The sequence below is a fragment of the Colletotrichum aenigma genome (assembly GCF_013390185.1).
Source record: "Colletotrichum aenigma strain Cg56 chromosome Unknown KSG_Cg56_contig01, whole genome shotgun sequence".
Taxonomy (NCBI): domain Eukaryota; kingdom Fungi; phylum Ascomycota; class Sordariomycetes; order Glomerellales; family Glomerellaceae; genus Colletotrichum; species Colletotrichum aenigma.
In genome coordinates, this window is record NW_023500907.1 from 455,501 (window position 1) to 474,855 (window position 19,355).

Below are 19,355 nucleotides of genomic sequence, written 5' to 3' on the forward strand. Positions count from 1 at the left end.
GTCATCCTGTGACAACAGCGTCGTTGGAGAATGAGTACGCATGCTTGCCGATCCAGTCGCAGGCCCCAGTTCGCACCTCTCGTACTTTCTACACGTTGACAGGGGTGTAGGTGAGGCGTTTATGACTTCTCGGACTCGATGATGGAAATCTTCAGCGCCCAGCATTATTGGTCCGCAGCAACCCCCAATGGGCATATGCACGTCAGATAGGGCGGCAAATAAGTAAAAAGTGCTCCATCGCCAGGCAGCAACATTTGCGCCAACGATAAATCTGACGTTACGCAGACCACTATCTCCATCTCTTGGCATCACAACTGAGACCGCAAACCCAATCATGGAAGACGACATCCGCAACGCCAACATCACCAACCTCCAATTCTCCTCCCAAATCGACGGAATCCTCAAACACGCCGGCCCGCGCGACAACGCCAAGCGCTGGGCACGCAACCTCCGCTTCCTCACCTTCGACGCCGGCGCCGACCACCACGATGCCGCAACCTCGACCCCGACCCGGGGCCAATGCCGGCGGTGCGCCGAACGGGTCCCGGCGCCGGCGGGGCACATGTGCGCCGCACACGCCAACATCCGGCCCACCCCGGAGTCGCTGGCGGCGTGGGAGCAGAAGCTGGCCGAGTTCCCGGACCCGTGCGTGCATGTGGAGGATTTGACCTGCGACGGGTGTCGGCATGTTCCTCTCTTCCCGAATACGGGGGAGGTCTCGACGTTCCGGATCAGGAGGGCCGCGGTGACGGGGGAGGATGCTTTGTTTTCGGAGTGTCGCCATTTTGTAGCTGTGTCGTATTGCTGGGAGAGCCAGCCGTCTGACGAGGACGGCGAAGCTTCGTCTCTTCCGCCGTATACTGTTATCGAAGAGGATGGTACGAAACGTGCTATGAGGGCTCCCCGCGCCACCATTGACCGCGTGGTGAGATTTGCGAGGGAGAATGGGTTTCGTATGATATGGATTGACCAAGTACCGCCCCCTCTTCGCATCCCATCCGTTGTTCGCCTAACACCATCCAGGAGTGCATCGACCAAACCAACCCCTCCGACAAGGAACTCGGCATCCAGTCCATGGACCTCGTCTACCAGCGCGCGCACACCTGCATCGGCCTCATGTCCACGCTCTGGTCCCAGGCCCACCTCGAAGCCCTCCTCCTCCAAGCCGAGCTCCGCCACCCCGACTCCGGCGCCGCCTCCATCCACCGCCGCGGGGCTCCTCCCGTCCGCAAACTGCGCCCGGAGATGCAGCACTTCGCCAACGACCTCATCTCCGCCGTCTTCGCGCTCGTCTCCGACCGCTGGACAACCCGCGCCTGGGTCCTGCAAGAATCCTTCGTCTCCGCCGACCGCATGATCCTCCTCTTCCCCCAACCCCCGGAAACAGACGTGACGGGCTGGTGGCTGATTTGCCACGAAAAGTCCCTCTCCGAGACCGCAGTCAGCATCCTCATGCTCCAGGACGCGCTCGAGAACCACGTGCTGCCGTACGTCACCCCGCTGCTCTCCTCCCCTCCCCCGCCCTCGTCAAACGCGGCGTCGTCCCCGATGGGCATGGCCGTCGCGCTGTTCGAACGCGTGCGCTTCTTCTATCCCCGCGCCATCGACAACGACTCCCGCATCGGGCTGGGCGCCGACTTCTGGGACCGCAAGCGCTGCGACGCCGCCACCGCGCTGGCCTTCCTCAACCAGCGCGAGCTGTTCCGCGTGGCGGACCGGGTGGCCATCCTCGCGAACCTGTGCGGGTACGAGCAGCGGCTTGATACCGTGGAGCTCGAAAAGGGTGGGTACGGGCTGTCGCATTGTCTGCTCGCGCTCGCACTCCTCAACGGGGACTTGTCGTTGCTGGTCCCGGAGATGTACAAGACCCCTGACGGCTATCCAGTGTGTAAGTCAACCCATCACCAACTCGCCCACCACCATAAACTCACAAGCTTAGCATTCCCATCCGGCCCAGACGCAGATTTCACCTTCCTCCACTCCCTCACCTCCTCCCTCCGCCTCGCCGACGCAGCAACCCTCACACCATCCTCCAACACCGCCGTCCCCGACGACCCGCGCCTCTACACCCTCTCCTCAAAGGGCCTCTCCCTCGCCGGCACGCTCTGGAAAGTAACCTCCTTCGTCCCCCTCTCTCCCATCAAGCTCAAATACGCTTCCGCCTGGCACCGCGCCAAACTCCCCGGCGTACCCCCCTCAACCCGCCGACAAGCCCTCACGCACATCCTCCACGAGACTCTCACCCTCCTCAAATCTCAGAACATGATTCAGATAGCGGATGCTATCTTCAACTCCACCTCAGACGCAAAATACCGCGCCCAAGCCCCCGACACCCCCCTCGAGTCCGTCCTGCAGATCCCAGAGGACGACAGCATCGCGAACCGGGATGGCATGTTCTGGTTCAGCTGGGCGATGACCGAGCAGCTCCCGCACCAAGCCTGGATCGTCGACCGGATCATGGAGCTCGGCGGGTTATGGGTCGCAGAGCCCGTGGACGCGGGATACCTCCCCTTCAACCCTCACCCACCACCCCCCTCCCCCTCCCCCTCTCCCGCTCCCGCGCCGATGGCAGAGCAGTGGCCCGCCCTCCTCTCCAACCTCGACCCGTCCGCCATGATCTCCTTCTTCCGCTCCACATCCGCCCACCTATCCACCCAAACCCACGCTGAGCGCCTCCTGCAGATCTCCCTCCTGACCAAATTCCTCGACCTCATGAACGACCGCTTCTTAACCTCCTCACCGGAGTCTAAATCAGCCAGTCTGCTGCGTAACATGGCCCCCCTGCAGATGTACTCAGGCCTCCTGGCCGGTCAAGTCTCCGCGTCAGAGTTTACCGGCCGGCGGGCCATCTTCGACCTCGGCGGGGAGGATGCGCTGGGCACGCTGGTGCTGACGCCGTTCCAGGCACAGCTGGAGTCGATCCCGCGGCCGAAGACGCGGGGGCTCAGCGTGTCGTGGGTCGTGGAGGTCGAGGGGAGCGAGGACAGCGGGGTTGGTGAGGAGGAAGAGATGAGGTTCCGGGTGAGGGGGATGGTAAAGGGGGTGTGGCGGTTTACATTGCTTCATTCTGGGCGGTATACACTGGCATGATGCTTCAACACACTCGTGCATAGTTGACATGGGTGTCTGAAGTCAGCAAACAACACAGGAATATCGAGCTCATATCGTGACAGTGCATGATGCCGTTGGTATAAAATGCTACCTTCTAACCCTCTCATCTATCTTTACACTTCTCTTTCCTACATGTACACAGAACCGTCCCGGGCACGTCCTAGCATGCGTAAGCATACTTGCACAACCATGCTCTCCGAGCGCGCTCACGACGCAAAATACGCAACCTAAAAATACATAAGAGTAGGGGGGTGGTGGGCGGATGTCGTTTCTCGCAGCGTTTACATGATCAGTCTCATCAATATCACAAGCTTCACTTCAGGCACGAAAACCAAAGCAAGCGTTACTCGTGAGATGTGTGTGCGTGTGTGGTACTGCGTGATGTGCAGAGAAACGCGAAACGAGAAACAAAGAAAAAGGAAACAGGAAACGGATGAAAAGACGTTAAGGAAATATTTCTCGTGGAGGTCGCCCTCCATAAATGCATGTTGATGCATGCTCCCAAAGCAGTGCAGAGTGTTCGTCATCGTTGCCCAAGACGTAAGAAATAATGAAATCCATGCCCGATGTTTTGTACGCCTTCGCAATTCCCTGTCTGTGTTTCCACCCTGATGCTGCTAACCCACTATGGTATCATTTGCCCGGTGTTAAGGCCGGGTCGAGAACAATCAAATCTGCTGTGCGCCTGGAACGGCGGGTGAAGATGCGGAACAGCGCCGCCGAATGCATTCGTGAATGCGTCTGGCCTCTAGAGCGAGGCAAGTTTCTGGAGGGCGAGGAGGACGCCTGCGATGTCATTAGCAACCAGAATAGGTTCGAGATGTCGAGCCAACTTACCACTCACACCCTGAGTCAGGGTAGCGCCGGCCTCGGTGTTGCGGCTGTGCAAGCTGACGGTCACAACATCGTTGACCACCTTGTCGTCACCGAGGGCGTTGGCCCATCGGAACACCTTCTCGTCTTCACGACCGTCGCCAACAACCATGAGGAAGTCGACAGGGCTCTTGTGCTCGGCATCGGGGGCCATGTGGATGCGCAGGTCGTCAAAGATCTTCTCGGCGGCGGTGCTCTTGGTCCAGTCGATAGGCTCGACCACGATGGAACCGTCGAGGGCAATGGCGTGCACGCGCTGCTCCTCGCAGGCGTCGTTGACGTGGCTGGCGCAGTCGGAGGCCTGGCGGGAGGCCGATTCGTAGTCCTCGGCGCTCTTGTAGTGGAAGATGAGACTGCAGCGGCGCTCCTCGATTTCGGCACCGGGTGTACGCTCGAGGTAGTACGTCATGATCGACTTGACCGACTCTTTCCAGCTGTTAATCTGCTCTCTATCGGCCATCTCGGTCCAGTTGCTGCGGCCGCAGTCCTTGAGGAAGCAGCCGTTTTCGGCGATCAGGCCCAGATTAGGCACGCGGCGGAACAAGCGGTCGAGCTCCTCGGGACGACGACCGGACATGATATAAACCGTGTTGCGCTCGTCCAAGAGGAGATCGTTGAGGACATCGAGAGTACGCTGATGTTGTTAATAAGACAAACAAGACAAAGTGGGCGAGTTACGTACCTGAGGGCTGACGGGGATGATCTGGTTCATCGGTCCCCAGCTAACCAGAGTACCCTCGTAGTCGAGGATGAACAAGCGACGCTCGCTGCGGGAGTACCTTTGGGCGAGGGTGTTGATATTCAAGCGCGGGACGGAGAGTTGGTCACGCTTGTGCTGCTCGTCGTACACGCGATCCAGCCTGGACAAGAACTCACTAAACCAGTGCGAGCCGGTGTGGTGCATGACGGCAGAGTACAGAGCGTTCCAGCGGCGTTCCTTCTCGTCGCCGCCCATCTCGAGGGCCTTCTTGATGGCGTCGGCGCATTGTCGGTAGTCCCAGGGGTTGACGGAGAGCTCGTTGCCGCCAAAGAGCGAGGCGGTACCGGTGAATTCGGAGAGGATCAAGGAACCGTGCTTCTTCTCGGGGAAAACCTTTCCGTCTTGGCAGAACAGGTACTCGTGAGACGTCAGGTTCATGCCTTCGCGCTGACTCGTTATCATCAGGGCGTCGGCCATGGTGAGCAGGGCCAGGTACTGGGCGTAGTCGATGTCCTGTTTGAGGTACACGACGGGCTGGTAGGCCAAGTTGGCCCACGAGGAGTTGACTCTGGTGACGATATCGCTAACAGTCGCGTCCAGGTCGGTCTTCTCGCTGCTGGAGAGGGCGACCTGGATGAGGACTATCTTGTCGCGCCATTCTGGGTTCTTGTTGAGGAACAGCTCGTAGGACAGCAGCTTCTGGCGGACGCCGCGGACGTGGTCGAGCTTGTCACGCGCAACAATAAGCTTCTTGCCCCTGTAGCGTTCCTTCATGATGTCCATCCACCTCTCCACGTCGGCGTCGGCGCGGTGTTCACTGAGGTTAACGGGGTCGATGCCAATGGGCAGGTTGACGACGTCGACAAAGCGGTCCTCCAATTGCAGTCCATCGGTGGTGGCCTCGACGTTCAACAGCCTGCTGCAGGTCTGGAGGAAGTGGCGGGTGTACTCGTGGATCTGGAAGCCGATGAGGTTGGCGCCGAGCATGCCCTCGAGGAGCTGCTTGCGCACAGCCAGGCATCTGAAGACCTCGGAGGAGGGGAATGCGACGTGCAGGAAGAAGCCAATCTTGGCCTCGGGCAGCTTCTTACGGACCATTCCGGGGACAAGTAGCAGGTGGTAGTCGTGGACCCAGATGACGTCGCCGCGCTTCCAGTTCTTGACAATCTTGTCGGCAAAGGCCTGGTTGACATTGACGTAGTACTTCCACGAATGGTCCTCGAAGGCTTTGCTTTTTGGGTTGTCGGGGATCTGGTAGTGGAAGACGGGCCACAGAATCTGCTTGCAGAAGTGCGAGTAGTGGCCGTCAAAGTCCTTGTCGGAGGTGAAGACGGTCAGCATGTCGTGCTCGGTGGCCAATCTGTCCTCGATGTCTTGCTTCTGCTGGGTGCCCTCGAGGGCGTCGGTGGGCATGCCCAGTGTGCCAACCCAGGTGTAGTCGCCGAGCTTTCCATCGCGGGCGGCGGCCTCGGCGGCATTGCGCAGGCCACCGTTGCCCTGGTCGGCACTCATAATGCGCCAGTTGGCGTGGGCGAAGACGCGGTCGTGGCTGTCGCTTCTGGCGAGAGGACGCGGCTGGGTGACGCCCTGGCGACCGAGTTCCCTGGCCTTTTCGAGGGTGCGGCTGTGTTCGGCGATGATGGCGGGCGGGGGAGAGCTCGCGCGCGACTTGGGCTGTGTTGCGCGGGCACCCCACTTGGGAGAGCCCTTGTCTACATGCGCGCCGCGCTTCTTCTCCTCCTCGGGGAATTGTATGCGGAAGCCATCCTCGTTTGTGAATGGGTCTTTTTCGGGGGTCTCTTCGGTCGGTGTGATTGGGGGTGTGATGTCGCGGATGGGGTTGAACAGACTCGGCTGGCGATCGGGTTCGGGACGCTTCTCGGTCTTTGTGCGGCGAAGACGGTCTCCGCGGGAGGGAGTGCCGGGGAGGGCGAAGTGGACGGTTTTGGGGAGGAATCTAGGGCCGCCAGGTCAGAAATGGGCCTCTAATGGCAAGGCGATCGAGAATTGAGGCACGGAAGCGACCGCGGAGGACGTCGACGGGCTCCAAGTGCATCCGTAGAGGGGTCACCATGCAAGGTCCTCGAAATGTTGCCGGGCAGGTTGGAGGGGCAAGAAAGAAGTATCCGGTTGCTGGCAGACGAAGGAGCTACTCACAGTGATGCGATGAAGACCGTCATGCTGGGCAGTCTGGCTCGAGTGTAGCCCTCAAGCCTCTGGCGATTGTGTTTGGCAGGTGGCGATGTTGACCCTCGGTCGGTAGTCGGTTGTCGAAGGGAGGGAGGAGGGTGCTATTAAGGTGAAGCACAGGCGGGCGGAGACGGGTAAGGACAAGGTGTGGAGGGCTGGCGACGATGTGGAGGAGGCGGGGAGCTATGAGCAGCTTTCCGTCGAGCAGAACATGTGGAGAGGACAGGAAGGTCGAGGTGAATTGAGGTGGGAGGAATGGAATGGGTGGTTGAGGAGAGCTGCTGCAGGTGTTCCCGGGTTGCGTCGAGATTGGGGAAGGGATCGCCGGTGTCAAGGCGGATGGAGGCGAGGCGACCCAGCGCTTTATGGAGTGCGGCGGCGGTAATACAACCTGGAGGTAGGTTGTAAGAGAGGTACCTCGAGGAGTTTGAGTTGGGTTGGACGAAGGTAGGTAGGTAGCTGCAATTACGTCCAAGAAGAGGGCGAAGGAGTGTGGCTGAGAAGGGCGAGGATGATGAATGTGGGAGGACGGCGGGATGTGATTGGATTTATGCCTGTGCTTGTCTCAGGCCCGTTGCTTGCTTTGCTTGGTCGCTTGCTTTCTTTCCTTTACTTCCAAGCAGGCTTGTATCCGTATGTCAGCTGTGATGTTTTCCTCCGGCAGAAGAATAAGACGTTGCGTTGCGTTGGGTTGCGTAATTGCACAAGTGAATAGAGAGAGGACGCGGGCGCATGCTAAGCCCTTTGCGACAAATCAGGGAAGAAGTAACAGAGAGAAATAGTGCAAGAAAGAAGGCGTTGGACGGCCGCCGATGCAGATGCGATGCGCAAGATCGATCGGGGAGGGGGGTTCGGACCACGGCGCGAAGATGGCGGAAAAAGAAGAGGGAGGGGCAGCGGGGAAAGAGGAAGAAAAAAAAGGAGTGAGGGTGGGTGTTTGCTTCTCACGATACTTTTTTTCCCCTCGGCTTTTTTTCGAAATGTTTTCTCGAGAATATTCCACCCTTTGCAGAGCAGAGTGGAGTGCCTAGGTATTTTTTTGGGGGGGGGGGGGGGGGGGGGGGAGGGTGGAGGGCGAGGTGCAGGACAGGGGGGTGGTGACAGGCCGGAAGCGCTGAAGTTACAGCGACTGGACCTGACCTGCAGCAGTGACTGACTGGCTGGCTGATGAATTGACTTGACTGACCTGGGATGTGTGATTGATGGATGGATACACCTACTTCAGGGAGTTGTGGGTGAGGTGGGATTGGACGGGAGGAAATGCGACGAGACCTTGGCCCAGAAGTGCATGGAAAGGGAAATGGAAATGGAATGGAATGTTGATAACGAGATGCATCCCAAGACGCTCTTTGGGGAAACACAGCGTTGGCATGAATAAACAGTGACGGCATGAGTGGGACAGAGGCCCGGTCTGGACACTCACTCATCCATCATCTGTGGATGAATACCTCATTGTACCAAACCAAACGGATGCCGATAGAAAGAAAACACAACACACAAGAACGTACCTTTTCCAAAGAGCAACAGCTAGCTACAACACAAGCTGCAGCTAATACGCCAGCAACAGAGGAACGTCACTGACGTAATGGGCAACCCAGTTACGTATCCGAGGCGTCAAATGGGAGCTAATGCACCGCTGGCTCCCCTAATGCACGCCGCCCACGAAACGGAACCGGAGAGGCTAAGTGAGCGAGGGCCTGTGATTCGATCGTTTCTTCGTTTTTCTCTCTGCCTTATGTTTTGTTGGTGATGAGGCTTGGTTGTTGGGACCAGACAGAGTTGTCCAGTTGCAAGTTGAGTTGAGTCTTTAGGCAAGAAAGACACTAAGGTAGCTTCTGATCAAGACAGATAGAAAAATGATCGACCGTCTCTGCTGTTTCGTGTCGGGTCACCAGCGCACACGATTTTTCTGGCAGCGACCTTTTTGGTGTTGATGTCGTTTTAAGTTGGCGCCCAAAGCAGGGGACACCACGTTGTGAGGCACGCACAGCTGGGCTGGAGACCACGCCGGGAGCTGCACCCAGGAACAGGCAACGTGACGGAACCGACGGGGCAAAACGGAGCTGCACGTCCGGGGTTTTAAGAGGTTGGCGACAGTGGGACACGCAGAGAGAAACAGAGAGAGGGGGAGGGAGCCACTCCGACGAGTCGACGACGGGCGACGAGAAAGGACCCCGGAGACCCGAGATGACGAGAAGCAGGGGACCGCCCTGTGCGCTGCTGCTGCTGATGCTGCTGCTGCGCGGTTGGGTCGCGACAACGACCAGGGGGGGACCAGTGACTGACTGGGGCAGGAAGCAGAGAACCCGCCGAAGCGTGAAGAAGAAAAAGAGCTCAGGAGGTTTTGGTCCGGGTAAGCTCAGCCTTTGCTGCTGCTGACAATGATGATGATGGAGATGGAGATGGTGGTGATGTGTGTGTGTGCTTTCTCTCCGGGGAGGAGGTAAACAAAATCAAGGAAAGCTGATCAAAGAACCAGAGAGCTGGGGTGGGGACATGGAACGAGAGGACGAGGGACGGGACGGAATCGAAGATCGGGGAAGGGATGGGACTTTTAACTGGGAGCACCGCCTGGAATTTTCTTCCCCGATGGAAATTGAACGGGACTGGACGGATGAATCCACGCCTTGCTTGTTGCTCTTGTCCTCCGGCATACGCAGTATGGATGTTCTACGAGCAACTCAGCTGGAGTGCTTCATCAGAGGAGGGATCCGGTAAGCAATCCCGACGACTCCCCTCAGCTTCGTCTGGTCGGGTCTTCCATGCAACGAAGCAGTTCCTGGGGAATAACAGGCGCGGCTCGTCTGGGCTGGCCGGCCGTCGTCTCGTCTTGCGAAAAATGCTACTTGGTCTACATTCAGTCTCACAAAACTCACACCACAAGCCAAGTTCAAGTCAAGTACTTGTTAAACACAATTTGTAGCTACATCTCGCACTAATCAGTAGCTGACTGGTAATGTATCATCCCGAGCAACGCGAAGCAACAGCACGACAGAATCCCACCTCGCTGTGCCTCATTTTAGGCCCCTTCGGCACCCCCTGGCTGGGCATGCGGGAACAATTGGAACGAGATCTCTGCTGCTTTTCAGTAGGCACGTACTGATCACTGAACAGTCTCATTTTCAGGCCTTGCGAGAAGGGATCCGCGCCGCCGCTGTGAGACTTTTGGGGCCTTGGAGCCTTGGGCCGACAGGGATGGGCCGCCGGTGCACCAGACGACGAGACGAGCCCGAGAGTGCGTCCAAGACCAGCAGGGGTCCTTCGGCAACGACTGGACGAAGGAACGGACGCAACGCAGCTAGCTGTACTCAGAGCTGGAAGCTAATGGTGGTGGTGGTGGTGGTGGTTGTCGAGCTGGCTGTCTAGCTGGCTGTCTTCTCCAGACACATGTGATGGACAGACAGACGTTCAAGTCCCCAAGTCTATCAATGTCGCTGGACAAACATAGAGTTGCAAACAGAATTGCAGCTAGCCAGCCAGCCCCGGCCAGGCCTTGGCCGTGGTCAAATGTGACTGATGATGGACAAATGACATCTCGTCTTCAACGGCCGACATGAGCCGTCAATGTCCGGAGCGACTTCTCCCACCCACCGGGGCCATTCGCAGCTTCTTTGAGCTTCGTTGGCGTTTGATGCACATGGCTGCAGTTCTCTCATTTGTGATCAAAAACTCACTTCCCTCAAGCTTCGCTTCTCAGGCTTGTCAGACCAGATCAGACACAGACAGGCCGGTCCAGGCTTCGGGCCTGAATTCACGTAATCCCCGTGTCACCAAAAAGAAGAATAAGCCATGCGACGACGCCATCCATGTTTCCCGTCTGTTGACCGGGGCGCGTGTCCGCAAACACTCGAGGGCCCGTTTGCTCATCGTTACCTCATCCCGTCCGCCTCATCTGAGCAACACGCTCACAGTGAGATGGCCGCGTGGATGCAACGGCTTAGCCTTTCTGCCTCTATCCGTACCTTGTGCTGCCTTGCCTTTGCCTTACCTGGTCTTGGCTATTTCCCGCCTCGTGTCGCGTCGTGGCTGCCCTCATCCAAGCCACTGATGACTGACAGGTCCCCTTGGCGCGAAGGAAAGTCCAACGGCCATGGGACGGCTGGATAGTGACGGATGGCAAGGCATGAGCAAGCACGCCCAGAGACATCTTCACCATGGATATGTGCCCCCTACCCTGAGCTGTCATTGTCTCCTCCCGTCGTTGACCCCTCTTCTTCTTGCCTCTTTCTGCCCGGATGGTGAGGGGAAGCGGAAAGGCTAAAAAACACCAACCACCAATATCGTTGTCGCCATCGTCACCACCACAGAAAGTCACCACCATAGCCACCACCATCCCACATCACCCGTCTCCTGCCTGACAAGATTCGGCACGTCCATCGGCCCTTAATCAACAGGCACTCCAATGATTCGGCGATACCACCATGACAGCGCGTCGTCAACTGTCAGATTGCCGCCTGCCACGCACCACGCACGCACGTCGTCCGCCGCCGCTGCGCGTCCAACATCGACTCTGCATATGCACCTCATGCTCGCTACTTTACCTCGCCTTGCCAAGCCTGGCCATAGGCAGGCACCTTGCACTCTGCACCTTCGTCGCTCGCTGCGTGGCCGCTACCGAATCGTCTGCAAGTCGTCTACTACGGTTCGCTGATGGTGTCGCCATCCAGCCAGCCATTCCATCGAATCCACGGACATCTGTTTATCGACGACCAGACGGCCGCGAGCGACAAATAAGCAACCCGACCATGTTCAGGAATCATTACGTTTCTTCACCTGCCGTTGCAAAACCTTCACAGCACAGCTCGAGATCATTCGTCAGGAAACACACTTCCCGTCGTCGAAAGACACATCCCGCGCATCTCGAGCTGGAGCTAAGGTCGGGAGCTCCCCAAACCCAGCTACACGCTTTGCAGCACCTATTCGTACAGCTCTGCACTCGGCGACACTCTCCCGAGAGCTTGTCTCCGCCCGGGCGGTTCGCATTGGGCGTGGCGCGACGCCGATCCCCAAAGTCAATCCCATGTCTCTCTCGTGTTGCGACATTCATCCTCTTCTTACCCCAACATGTCTCTCGGACTAACGTCTAGTCACTCCCAACCTTGAGCTTGACTTTGCGTGCGGCATGTCGCGGAGCATCTGGCCGTTGCTTAACTGAACTTGTTGCTGGAAGCAGCAGGGTCTTCGACGAAGCTTTCAGAGTTTGAACGAGCGCCCAAAGCAACCTCGCAAACGCCCATCCGCGCCCATCCATGTCACTGCCCAGACACCCCTGGCAGAAACGCCGGCTTTGGCCGGGTCCACGGCCCCTGCGGGTTTGGGCCAGTGTTCCACGTTTTTTTCTTTTCTTTTTTCTCACTCGCCTCCCGGTGCTCTGTTTCTCTGGCCCTGCAGCAGCGTTACTGGAGAAGACGACGAGGACCCTGGCCCACGATATGGGGAACTCTGCCCTTGTGACGGGGGGGTCTTGCTGGAGACGCCGCAGCAGAGCCGCTGGGGGGAGATGTTCTTCGTCACGGCTCCATCACGCAAGGCACTTTGATCAATCACCTGGTCAGCTCGACTCAATCGTTCTCACTTCATCCACTCTGACAGGCAGTGCATGGCTCAGTAGCGACCAAGTTCACCAGACTGGATGGCGGACGGAGGCTACGAAAGGGGCGGGGAAAGTTCCCTTTCTCAATGTCCGTGAGGACGCATATCTGATGAAGAAACCCCCCGAAGCCTCCATTGGCGCTGGACCTTGCCTGGCTGGCTCCATCACCACCCCGGCCGATCTTGCTTGCAAAGCCGCCCTCAGCGACATGAACATGTGCTTAATGCAAGCCTCTCATTTCAGCAGGTTGCCAGTCTGCAGTCGATCTTCTCGCCTTCCATCAACCCGGCAAAGAGGGTGAGGGGCTTGTACATGCGAGAAGACCGAATAAGGTCGAATCAAAGCCCGAACGCGTATTTTTAAACTCTGGGCTGCTGGGCACTGGGGATGGGAGGGGCACTGGACAAATCGCGCTTTCGTGAGTGGCCTGGAGGCCTCGGGTGTGGTGAGGGGCTGGCCTCGGATCTGGTCACGTCTCTCACCTTCTGCCACAAATTCTCACGATGAATTCGGTCAGTTCAGCCCTGGATGGGTTGGCTGGCAATCATGAGGGTAAACACCTCAATGGTCATGCGCTCGACTGGGATTCGACAGTGTTGGGAAAGTTGGGTAACACATTGGCGATCGGCGCACTCGCTTGGCTGTTTACACGACATGTTGATCGACAAGAGCTTCGCGCAGCAATTCGCCGAGCGACTTCAACGACAAGAATCGCAATCCGTCTCGACTGGGCTTGGGTTTCGCGACAGTTGTCCATCAAAAACTGGAAATGCCTCACTCGCGGCCGCAAGACGACGCCTGTAACTCTGATACTGCACATCCAACAACGGCCCAATCAACCGCAGACCACGGATCTAGGCTGAAATCTGGAACATTCCTCCCTCCAGTCAAAACATTGACTTCAACCCCGTGGCATATCTCACACGGCGCATCCAGACGGGTCAATCCACAGCAGAAGCCAGATCCATTCCTGGTCCATCCCATCCCTCCCCACATCAACCAACGGCACCCCAGTCCGAGCCACCATCTTCTCCAGACGTCAACCCCAGTCGCGGCCGTGTTGCTACTTCACACCAGCCCACCTTGTCCTTTCTGCGGCGGCCCAAATCCCATCTGAACGTGCTCCTTGTCACCCTTGGCGATTCCAACTCGTCAACTGTCCACCAGCGCGTGTCCGACATCACCCGATGAGGCATCTAGTTCCTTCAGCCCTTGCGGTTTCCATAGGCTAAATGTCAGATGGAGGATTTATACAAGGCGTCGGAAACTAGCAAAGACGCCAACCAAGGCACAGCCCTCGCCAGACGTGATAGTGAGGTAGCTCCGACCACACTCGCCCCCAACCTGATGGCGAACCAGTCGATTTGCATGAGTCCGTTCGCCTCCATAGGCAACGGAAAAGGAAATTGTCACAAATGATAGAATTTCCCCGCCCCAGACTCCGGTTTCCCATGCTCCAGGCCCAGTTGCAACGGATCTCGCGCGCCGCAGCAGCCCTGCAGGATGGCCGACGGACATCTACATTCTGCTGGGTGCATCTCGCGGTCTAGAATCAGCAACACTCGATGCCAGCTAGTTCATTCAGTCATCAACGTTTTGCGATGGAAGGAATCAGGATGTCCGCTAAGCGCTCGGCCTCCCGGCCCAGACGGCCATGATCACGGCTTAACTCGACAAGCTGAATTGCTCACTAGGGGCGGCCCGGTCCCGTTGTTCCGTCGTCGCGCTGGCTAGTCCTCAAGAGACGCGATGACTGTCGGTTACAAATAATAGAGACACTCACCAACGTAGTCTGCACCACTGGCGCGGGAATACTAGCCTGAAGGAGAAGATCGCTTCAGAGCGGCAGAGACTATGAACGGCTCATGTTGTCGGGGATGAGGTGAGGAAGGCCAGGTCAAACCGTGGGAGTGACCGGCGATGCCATATCCCGCCAAGGATCCGTTGCCGAACACGTACCCGCACCTCTGCACGGCGGGGAAGCATTGCATTTCCCTTTTCAGCCTCTCCAGCGTTCTCAGAGATACCTCTGCATGTCCTTATTTGCTGACACAAACTTGAGGGCCAAGCAGCTCCAATGCCATGGCACCCCAGCGGGAGACGTGCAGGAGGAGCTAGACAACATGGCCCTGTGGGGATCGGCAACTTGTTTGGGAGATCGGGTACAGTAGATGACTTTGACCTCCAGGTACGCGTACTCTTTCCGCGAGGTACGTGTGGTGATCATTAGTGATGGTCCAGTCCGGTCTCACGATTCCCCGACGATCAGGGCGTGTCTTCCAAAGACTCATCACCCTTGATATGACGAAAGACATCGCGGGGCCCATTGTTGAGAGGAGGCTTGGTGTGGGGAATAACTTGATGGTGTGACTTACCCTGAGGAGCACCTGATACGGGTCTGCGTTGTCCATCCGAGAATGCCGCGAGCACTCCGATACGACTCCGCTGGTCCGGGAGTGGGGCCCGGGGTCGAAAGGTGCGCCGAGCGGGGTATCCCGGGCCGGGAGGTACATGTAGCCGGTTCGTGAGTCTGAGATGCGCGAAGGAGCAAGCAAAGCACCTTGGCTTAGTACTGACAAACATAAACACGCCCATCTCTAGTAATGCTTCTTCCAGCTAAGGGTCTTCTAAACCCCTCGACTATCCTGACCTTGGCATCTTGGTGTCTCAACTACAGCATTCCAATGTGTCAGTAAAAAGCCGGACTACTCTCATCAAGATTGTGATCATGCAGCTGAAGTCACCCCAACATATGCAAGCCTTCCAAGCCGCCTCGGGGGGATCGTCCCCGATTTAGAAAGCCGTAGCGCCTCCGCGCCGGCAAACAGACATGCATCGGCCCCGTCGTTCATGACTGATGAATACTCTGCGGCTGCAACGACCAAGATCGGCTGTGCAGGAGACACACCATGATCTGAGGATGACATTCGCTTTATCATGTAGTAGTCATCACAGCTGGCACCGGGCTCGCCCGCAGAATCATGTGAAACCAACGCAAGGCACAAACATGCATAACTGGGAAAAAGGGGGTATATTTCTTCACTCTTTTGTGTATCCGTTCTAAATCCCGAAGCAAGAAGCCCATCATACCGTCTCTCCGCTCAGTTGCACCACAACCGCACCGCCTTGTCCTTCCCGCCGCTCCCCACGCGCCCGCCGTCCCTCGGGCTCCAGTCGACGGCGTACACCTCATCCTGGTGCCCCGGCAGGTCGACCGCCAGCTTGTGCGACGCCATCGACCACACCTTGAGCGTGGTGTCCTTGGACGCCGTCACGAGCAGGCGCGAGTCGGCGGAGAAGGCGCACTGGTACACGGGCGCGACGTGGCCGCGCAGCGTGGTGATGAACTTGCCGTCGCGCGCGCTCCACAGCTTGGTCGCGTTGTCCCAGCCGGCGCTCGCGATGAGCGTGCCGTCGGGCGAGAAGGTGACGTGGTTGACCTGCTTCTGGTGGCCGAGCATGCGCGCGACGGGTTTGGTGCCGGCGGACGGGTCCCAGAGGTACATTGTGAAGTCGTCCGACGCGGAGACGAGGCGCTCCGCGACCTTGCCCTGCACGCGCGCGGCCTTCTCGAAGCGGTCTTTGGCCTTCGCCCGCCGCGCGTCCTCCGTGTCTGGGGTCGGGGTGTGGTCGAAGAAGCCGGTCCGCAGGGCGAACTCGGTGGACAGCGCGAGGTGGTTGACCCAGTGCGCGTGCGAGGAGAGGGTGTGCACGAGGGTGCCCTTCACGGCGTCCCATACTTTCACTGTCTTGTCGTGCGAGGCCGTGTAGATGAGCCCCGTGCCGCCCCATTTCACGCAGGAGACGCTGGACTTGTGGCCCGAGAGGACGTGCTCCGTCCGGCCCGTGTTGACGATCCACACGCGCACCGTGGCGTCCTTGCTTGCGGACGCCAGGCGCGGCGTGCCGTCGCGCCAGAGGTGGTACGGCTCCCACGCGATGTTGGTCACCCACTTGGCGTGCCCGGTGAGCGCCTGCTGGGACGCCGGGACACCTTTATCCGGGTCCCACAGGCGCACCGTCTTGTCCATGCTGCCGGTCGCGAGGCGGCGGCCGTCGGGGCTCCAGGCTACACAGAGGACCCAGCCGGCGTGGCCCGCGAGGGTGTGCTTGGGCGTGCCGGTCTCGGTGTCCCATATGCGGGCGGTCTTGTCGCCGGAGCCGGTGGCGAGGCGCTTGCTTGTTTCGGGGGAGAACTGGGCGGCGAGGATGGCCTCGCCGTGGCCGGGGATCTTGTGCGCCATGCGCGTGACGGCCTGGACCTTGAAGACGGCCTGCGGCTCGGCGGAGAGGGTGATTGTCGTCTCGAAGGGGTTGGCGACGCCATTTGCGCGGAGGGTCTCGAGGAGGTTGGAGGGGTAGGTCTCGATTATGGTGTCGGAGTCGGGGATGTGGATGCGGAACTTGTAGGGGAGGAAGTCTTCTCTTTCCTGCCGGGTGGTGTTGGCGTTAGTGTCCATTTTCCTAGGTTTCTCGAGGTCTTGAAGCCTGATTTACCTTTCCTAGCAAAGTGTTGAGAAGCAGCGTGAGGTTCTTCTCCGAGGCGTCGGCCAGAGGCACCTCAATCACCTCGGCGAGCTGCTGGCCGTCGCCGTCGACGAAGCGGGCCTTGAAGGAGCCCTCGAGGCCCGGCGTGACGGCGTCGACATCCTGTTGCGTTTGTGTCCTGGCCAGCGTCTCGCGCTTCTGGCGCTTCGACGGCGGGGGCACGACCGTCGCCATGGCTGTGAATGTGCCCGGTGGTCGTAGTTGTGGTGTAGTGGTGTAGTGGTGTAGTGGTGTTGACCGCCCGAAAAAGTGGTGGTGAAATTATTTCGACGACGGCGATGCGGGATGGTGGGGCAGAAATTTTGAAAGGGACGTCGGCGAGAACTTGTCCGTTGTTGCGACTGTCTCCACTTTAATTGTCCATCACTGCCCAGTGCACTGAGGTGCTATCTGGAACTGGTGGGGTGCAGAGCGAATCTCTGTTAAGGCGGGCGGAAAGCCGATGGTCGGTCTCCTGTGACTGACATAAAAAGCAAAAAAGGCATTTCCCCCGGCTGTAGTAAAATAAATCGACGAATAAACTGACTCCGGAGCGAAATCCCTGCGGCTCCATTCCCGAAACTGTGCTTTTTCCGCGAGGATAAGAAAACATAGACTCGAAGGAGAGAGGCCATCCTTGTCCGGTGCTGGCCTGCTGGATGTCCATATAAACGCCCCCATATCCTCCGTCCGGCCCGCCCACGTACACTGATCTCGACCTTTTTTACACCTTATTAAACCATGGCGACCATCTTTCAACCTCACAATCGAGCTCAATCTCACGAATTGGGTCAAACTACCTTCCCATGTGCATGCTCGGGTCAAGACTCTGCTGGTCCATAGCGTTCTTCTTAGTAGGCCGACCTCGACGCTTCTGCTGGGCCGGCGTGCCTCCTCCGCCTGCCGACGCTCCCGGATTGTTTGCTGGCGTATTCCTGTAGTGCTGGAAGACGTTGTTGGCGTTCGGCCCTGGCGCCTGTTGCATCCCGAACTGCGGCACCGGGATCGGGGTCTGCTGGACGGGTGTCTGTTGCACGGCGTTGCCCATGTGCTCTCGCGCCATGTTCATGAAGTTCTGCTGGTGGCGGTTGCTAACCTCCGCCTGCCGATCACGGTACTGAGCGTGCTCATCGTGGGTCGACTGCTCGAACGGGTGTTTTGGCATACCCGCCATGCTGTCCCGCGACATTTGCGTCATTTGCTGCTGCTGCTGTTGCTGCTGCTGCTGGGCGGCGCGACTATGGGCATGCGCATGAGCGTGGTTGTGATTATGGTTATGATTCTGGGCCTGTGGTTGTTGGTGTTGTTGATGTGATTGGTGCGTTTGGTGCTGCGGCTGGTGTTGTTGTGGTTGCTGATGATGTTGTGGTTGAGCTTGCGTTTGTTGTTGTTGCTGCTGCTGCTGTTGCTGTGTCTGCTGCGCGCTTTGAGATTTGCGACGGTTGTCTTCAATCTCCTGATGTTTCCTCTCTTGCCTTGCCTGCCGTTCTTGCCTTTGTATATCCTCGTTCTCAATGGCATAGAGAGCCGCTACACGCAGCTGCAGCTGAGCCAGAATACCCATGCGCTCGGGTTTGGACATCTTCCGGTATTCCGTCTTAAAGTTGTGGAAGGTATCGCCGGTAAGTCGCATCTGGGATGTGGAAACGCCGGCTACGGCTAGGGCTCGCGACGTTTCGGGGTCTGGTGTTGGGATCGAGTCGTCTTGCTCGGGCACTACTACGGGTCAGTATTAGACGACGAAACGACAAAGCGACGACGGGCATAACCCACATGCTGATGCGTCCTGGACATCGGCATCCCCCTCGGCATCGGCGTCCTCCTCATCTGTCGGCGGATCAGGTGTCCTCGGCTCGTGGTTGTGCTCGTCGCAGATGACCGTCAAGAGCCATGCGCCCATGGTCTTGCGATTGACCGCTTTCGCTTTCCATGGACAATTGGTCTTCTTGGTAGTCGTCTTCAGCTGGGTCGCGGTGCACTTGTACGGCTGGCCGCCGCGGTCGCAGACGAGATCGCACCGCACTACCTCGCTGCCCTTCTCATACGTGCCGCCCACCTTGTTGCGATGCGTGCGCGACTTGACGACCTTGTAGCCATCCTTCTGCATGCGCGCCTTGAGGGCGGCAAACAGCTCCTCGAAGGAGGTGTACGTCTTGGTGTTGCTGTCGACATTGACGGCGCCCAGGATGCCAAACATGTTGGGCGGCGGCGCGGGGGAAGTCGGCAAACGAGGATCTCGGTGGTGGCCCCCGGGCGGTCGCACACAGACCGCGACACACACGCGCGCGCGATAGAAGCACTAGGTCGCGATAGCTTCAAATCCACTACCGGGTTGCTCGGTCGAGATGGGGGAGGGGGTGC

The 19,355-nt window shown here is 58.4% G+C and overlaps 4 protein-coding genes across 4 annotated transcripts; 1 reads left to right on the plus strand and 3 right to left on the minus strand.

The window, feature by feature from the left end:
• Positions 1 to 334: 334 nt before the first annotated feature.
• Positions 335 to 3,090, plus strand: CGCA056_v000126 (uncharacterized protein; the record flags this gene model as incomplete). The annotated part of the gene is made up of 3 exons (XM_037315387.1): positions 335 to 925; positions 1,024 to 1,888; positions 1,940 to 3,090. The coding sequence occupies 3 exons, from the start codon at positions 335 to 337 to the stop codon at positions 3,088 to 3,090; spliced, it is 2,607 nt and encodes an 868-aa protein (XP_037186279.1).
• A 769-nt stretch (positions 3,091 to 3,859) lies between these two features.
• CGCA056_v000127 (putative alpha,alpha-trehalose-phosphate synthase [UDP-forming] 106 kDa subunit) lies at positions 3,860 to 6,864 on the minus strand (the record flags this gene model as incomplete). Its single annotated transcript, XM_037315388.1, has 4 exons — positions 3,860 to 3,897; positions 3,949 to 4,618; positions 4,667 to 6,641; positions 6,842 to 6,864. 4 exons carry the CDS (start codon positions 6,862 to 6,864, stop codon positions 3,860 to 3,862), a joined length of 2,706 nt encoding a protein of 901 aa, XP_037186280.1.
• An 8,704-nt stretch (positions 6,865 to 15,568) lies between these two features.
• CGCA056_v000128 (Ribosome assembly protein 4) lies at positions 15,569 to 17,189 on the minus strand (the record flags this gene model as incomplete). Its single annotated transcript, XM_037315389.1, has 2 exons — positions 15,569 to 16,897; positions 16,965 to 17,189. 2 exons carry the CDS (start codon positions 17,187 to 17,189, stop codon positions 15,569 to 15,571), a joined length of 1,554 nt encoding a protein of 517 aa, XP_037186281.1.
• Positions 17,190 to 17,790: 601 nt separating this feature from the next.
• On the minus strand, positions 17,791 to 19,191 carry CGCA056_v000129 (uncharacterized protein; the record flags this gene model as incomplete). Its single annotated transcript, XM_037315390.1, has 2 exons — positions 17,791 to 18,710; positions 18,768 to 19,191. The coding sequence occupies 2 exons, from the start codon at positions 19,189 to 19,191 to the stop codon at positions 17,791 to 17,793; spliced, it is 1,344 nt and encodes a 447-aa protein (XP_037186282.1).
• Positions 19,192 to 19,355: the final 164 nt, after the last annotated feature.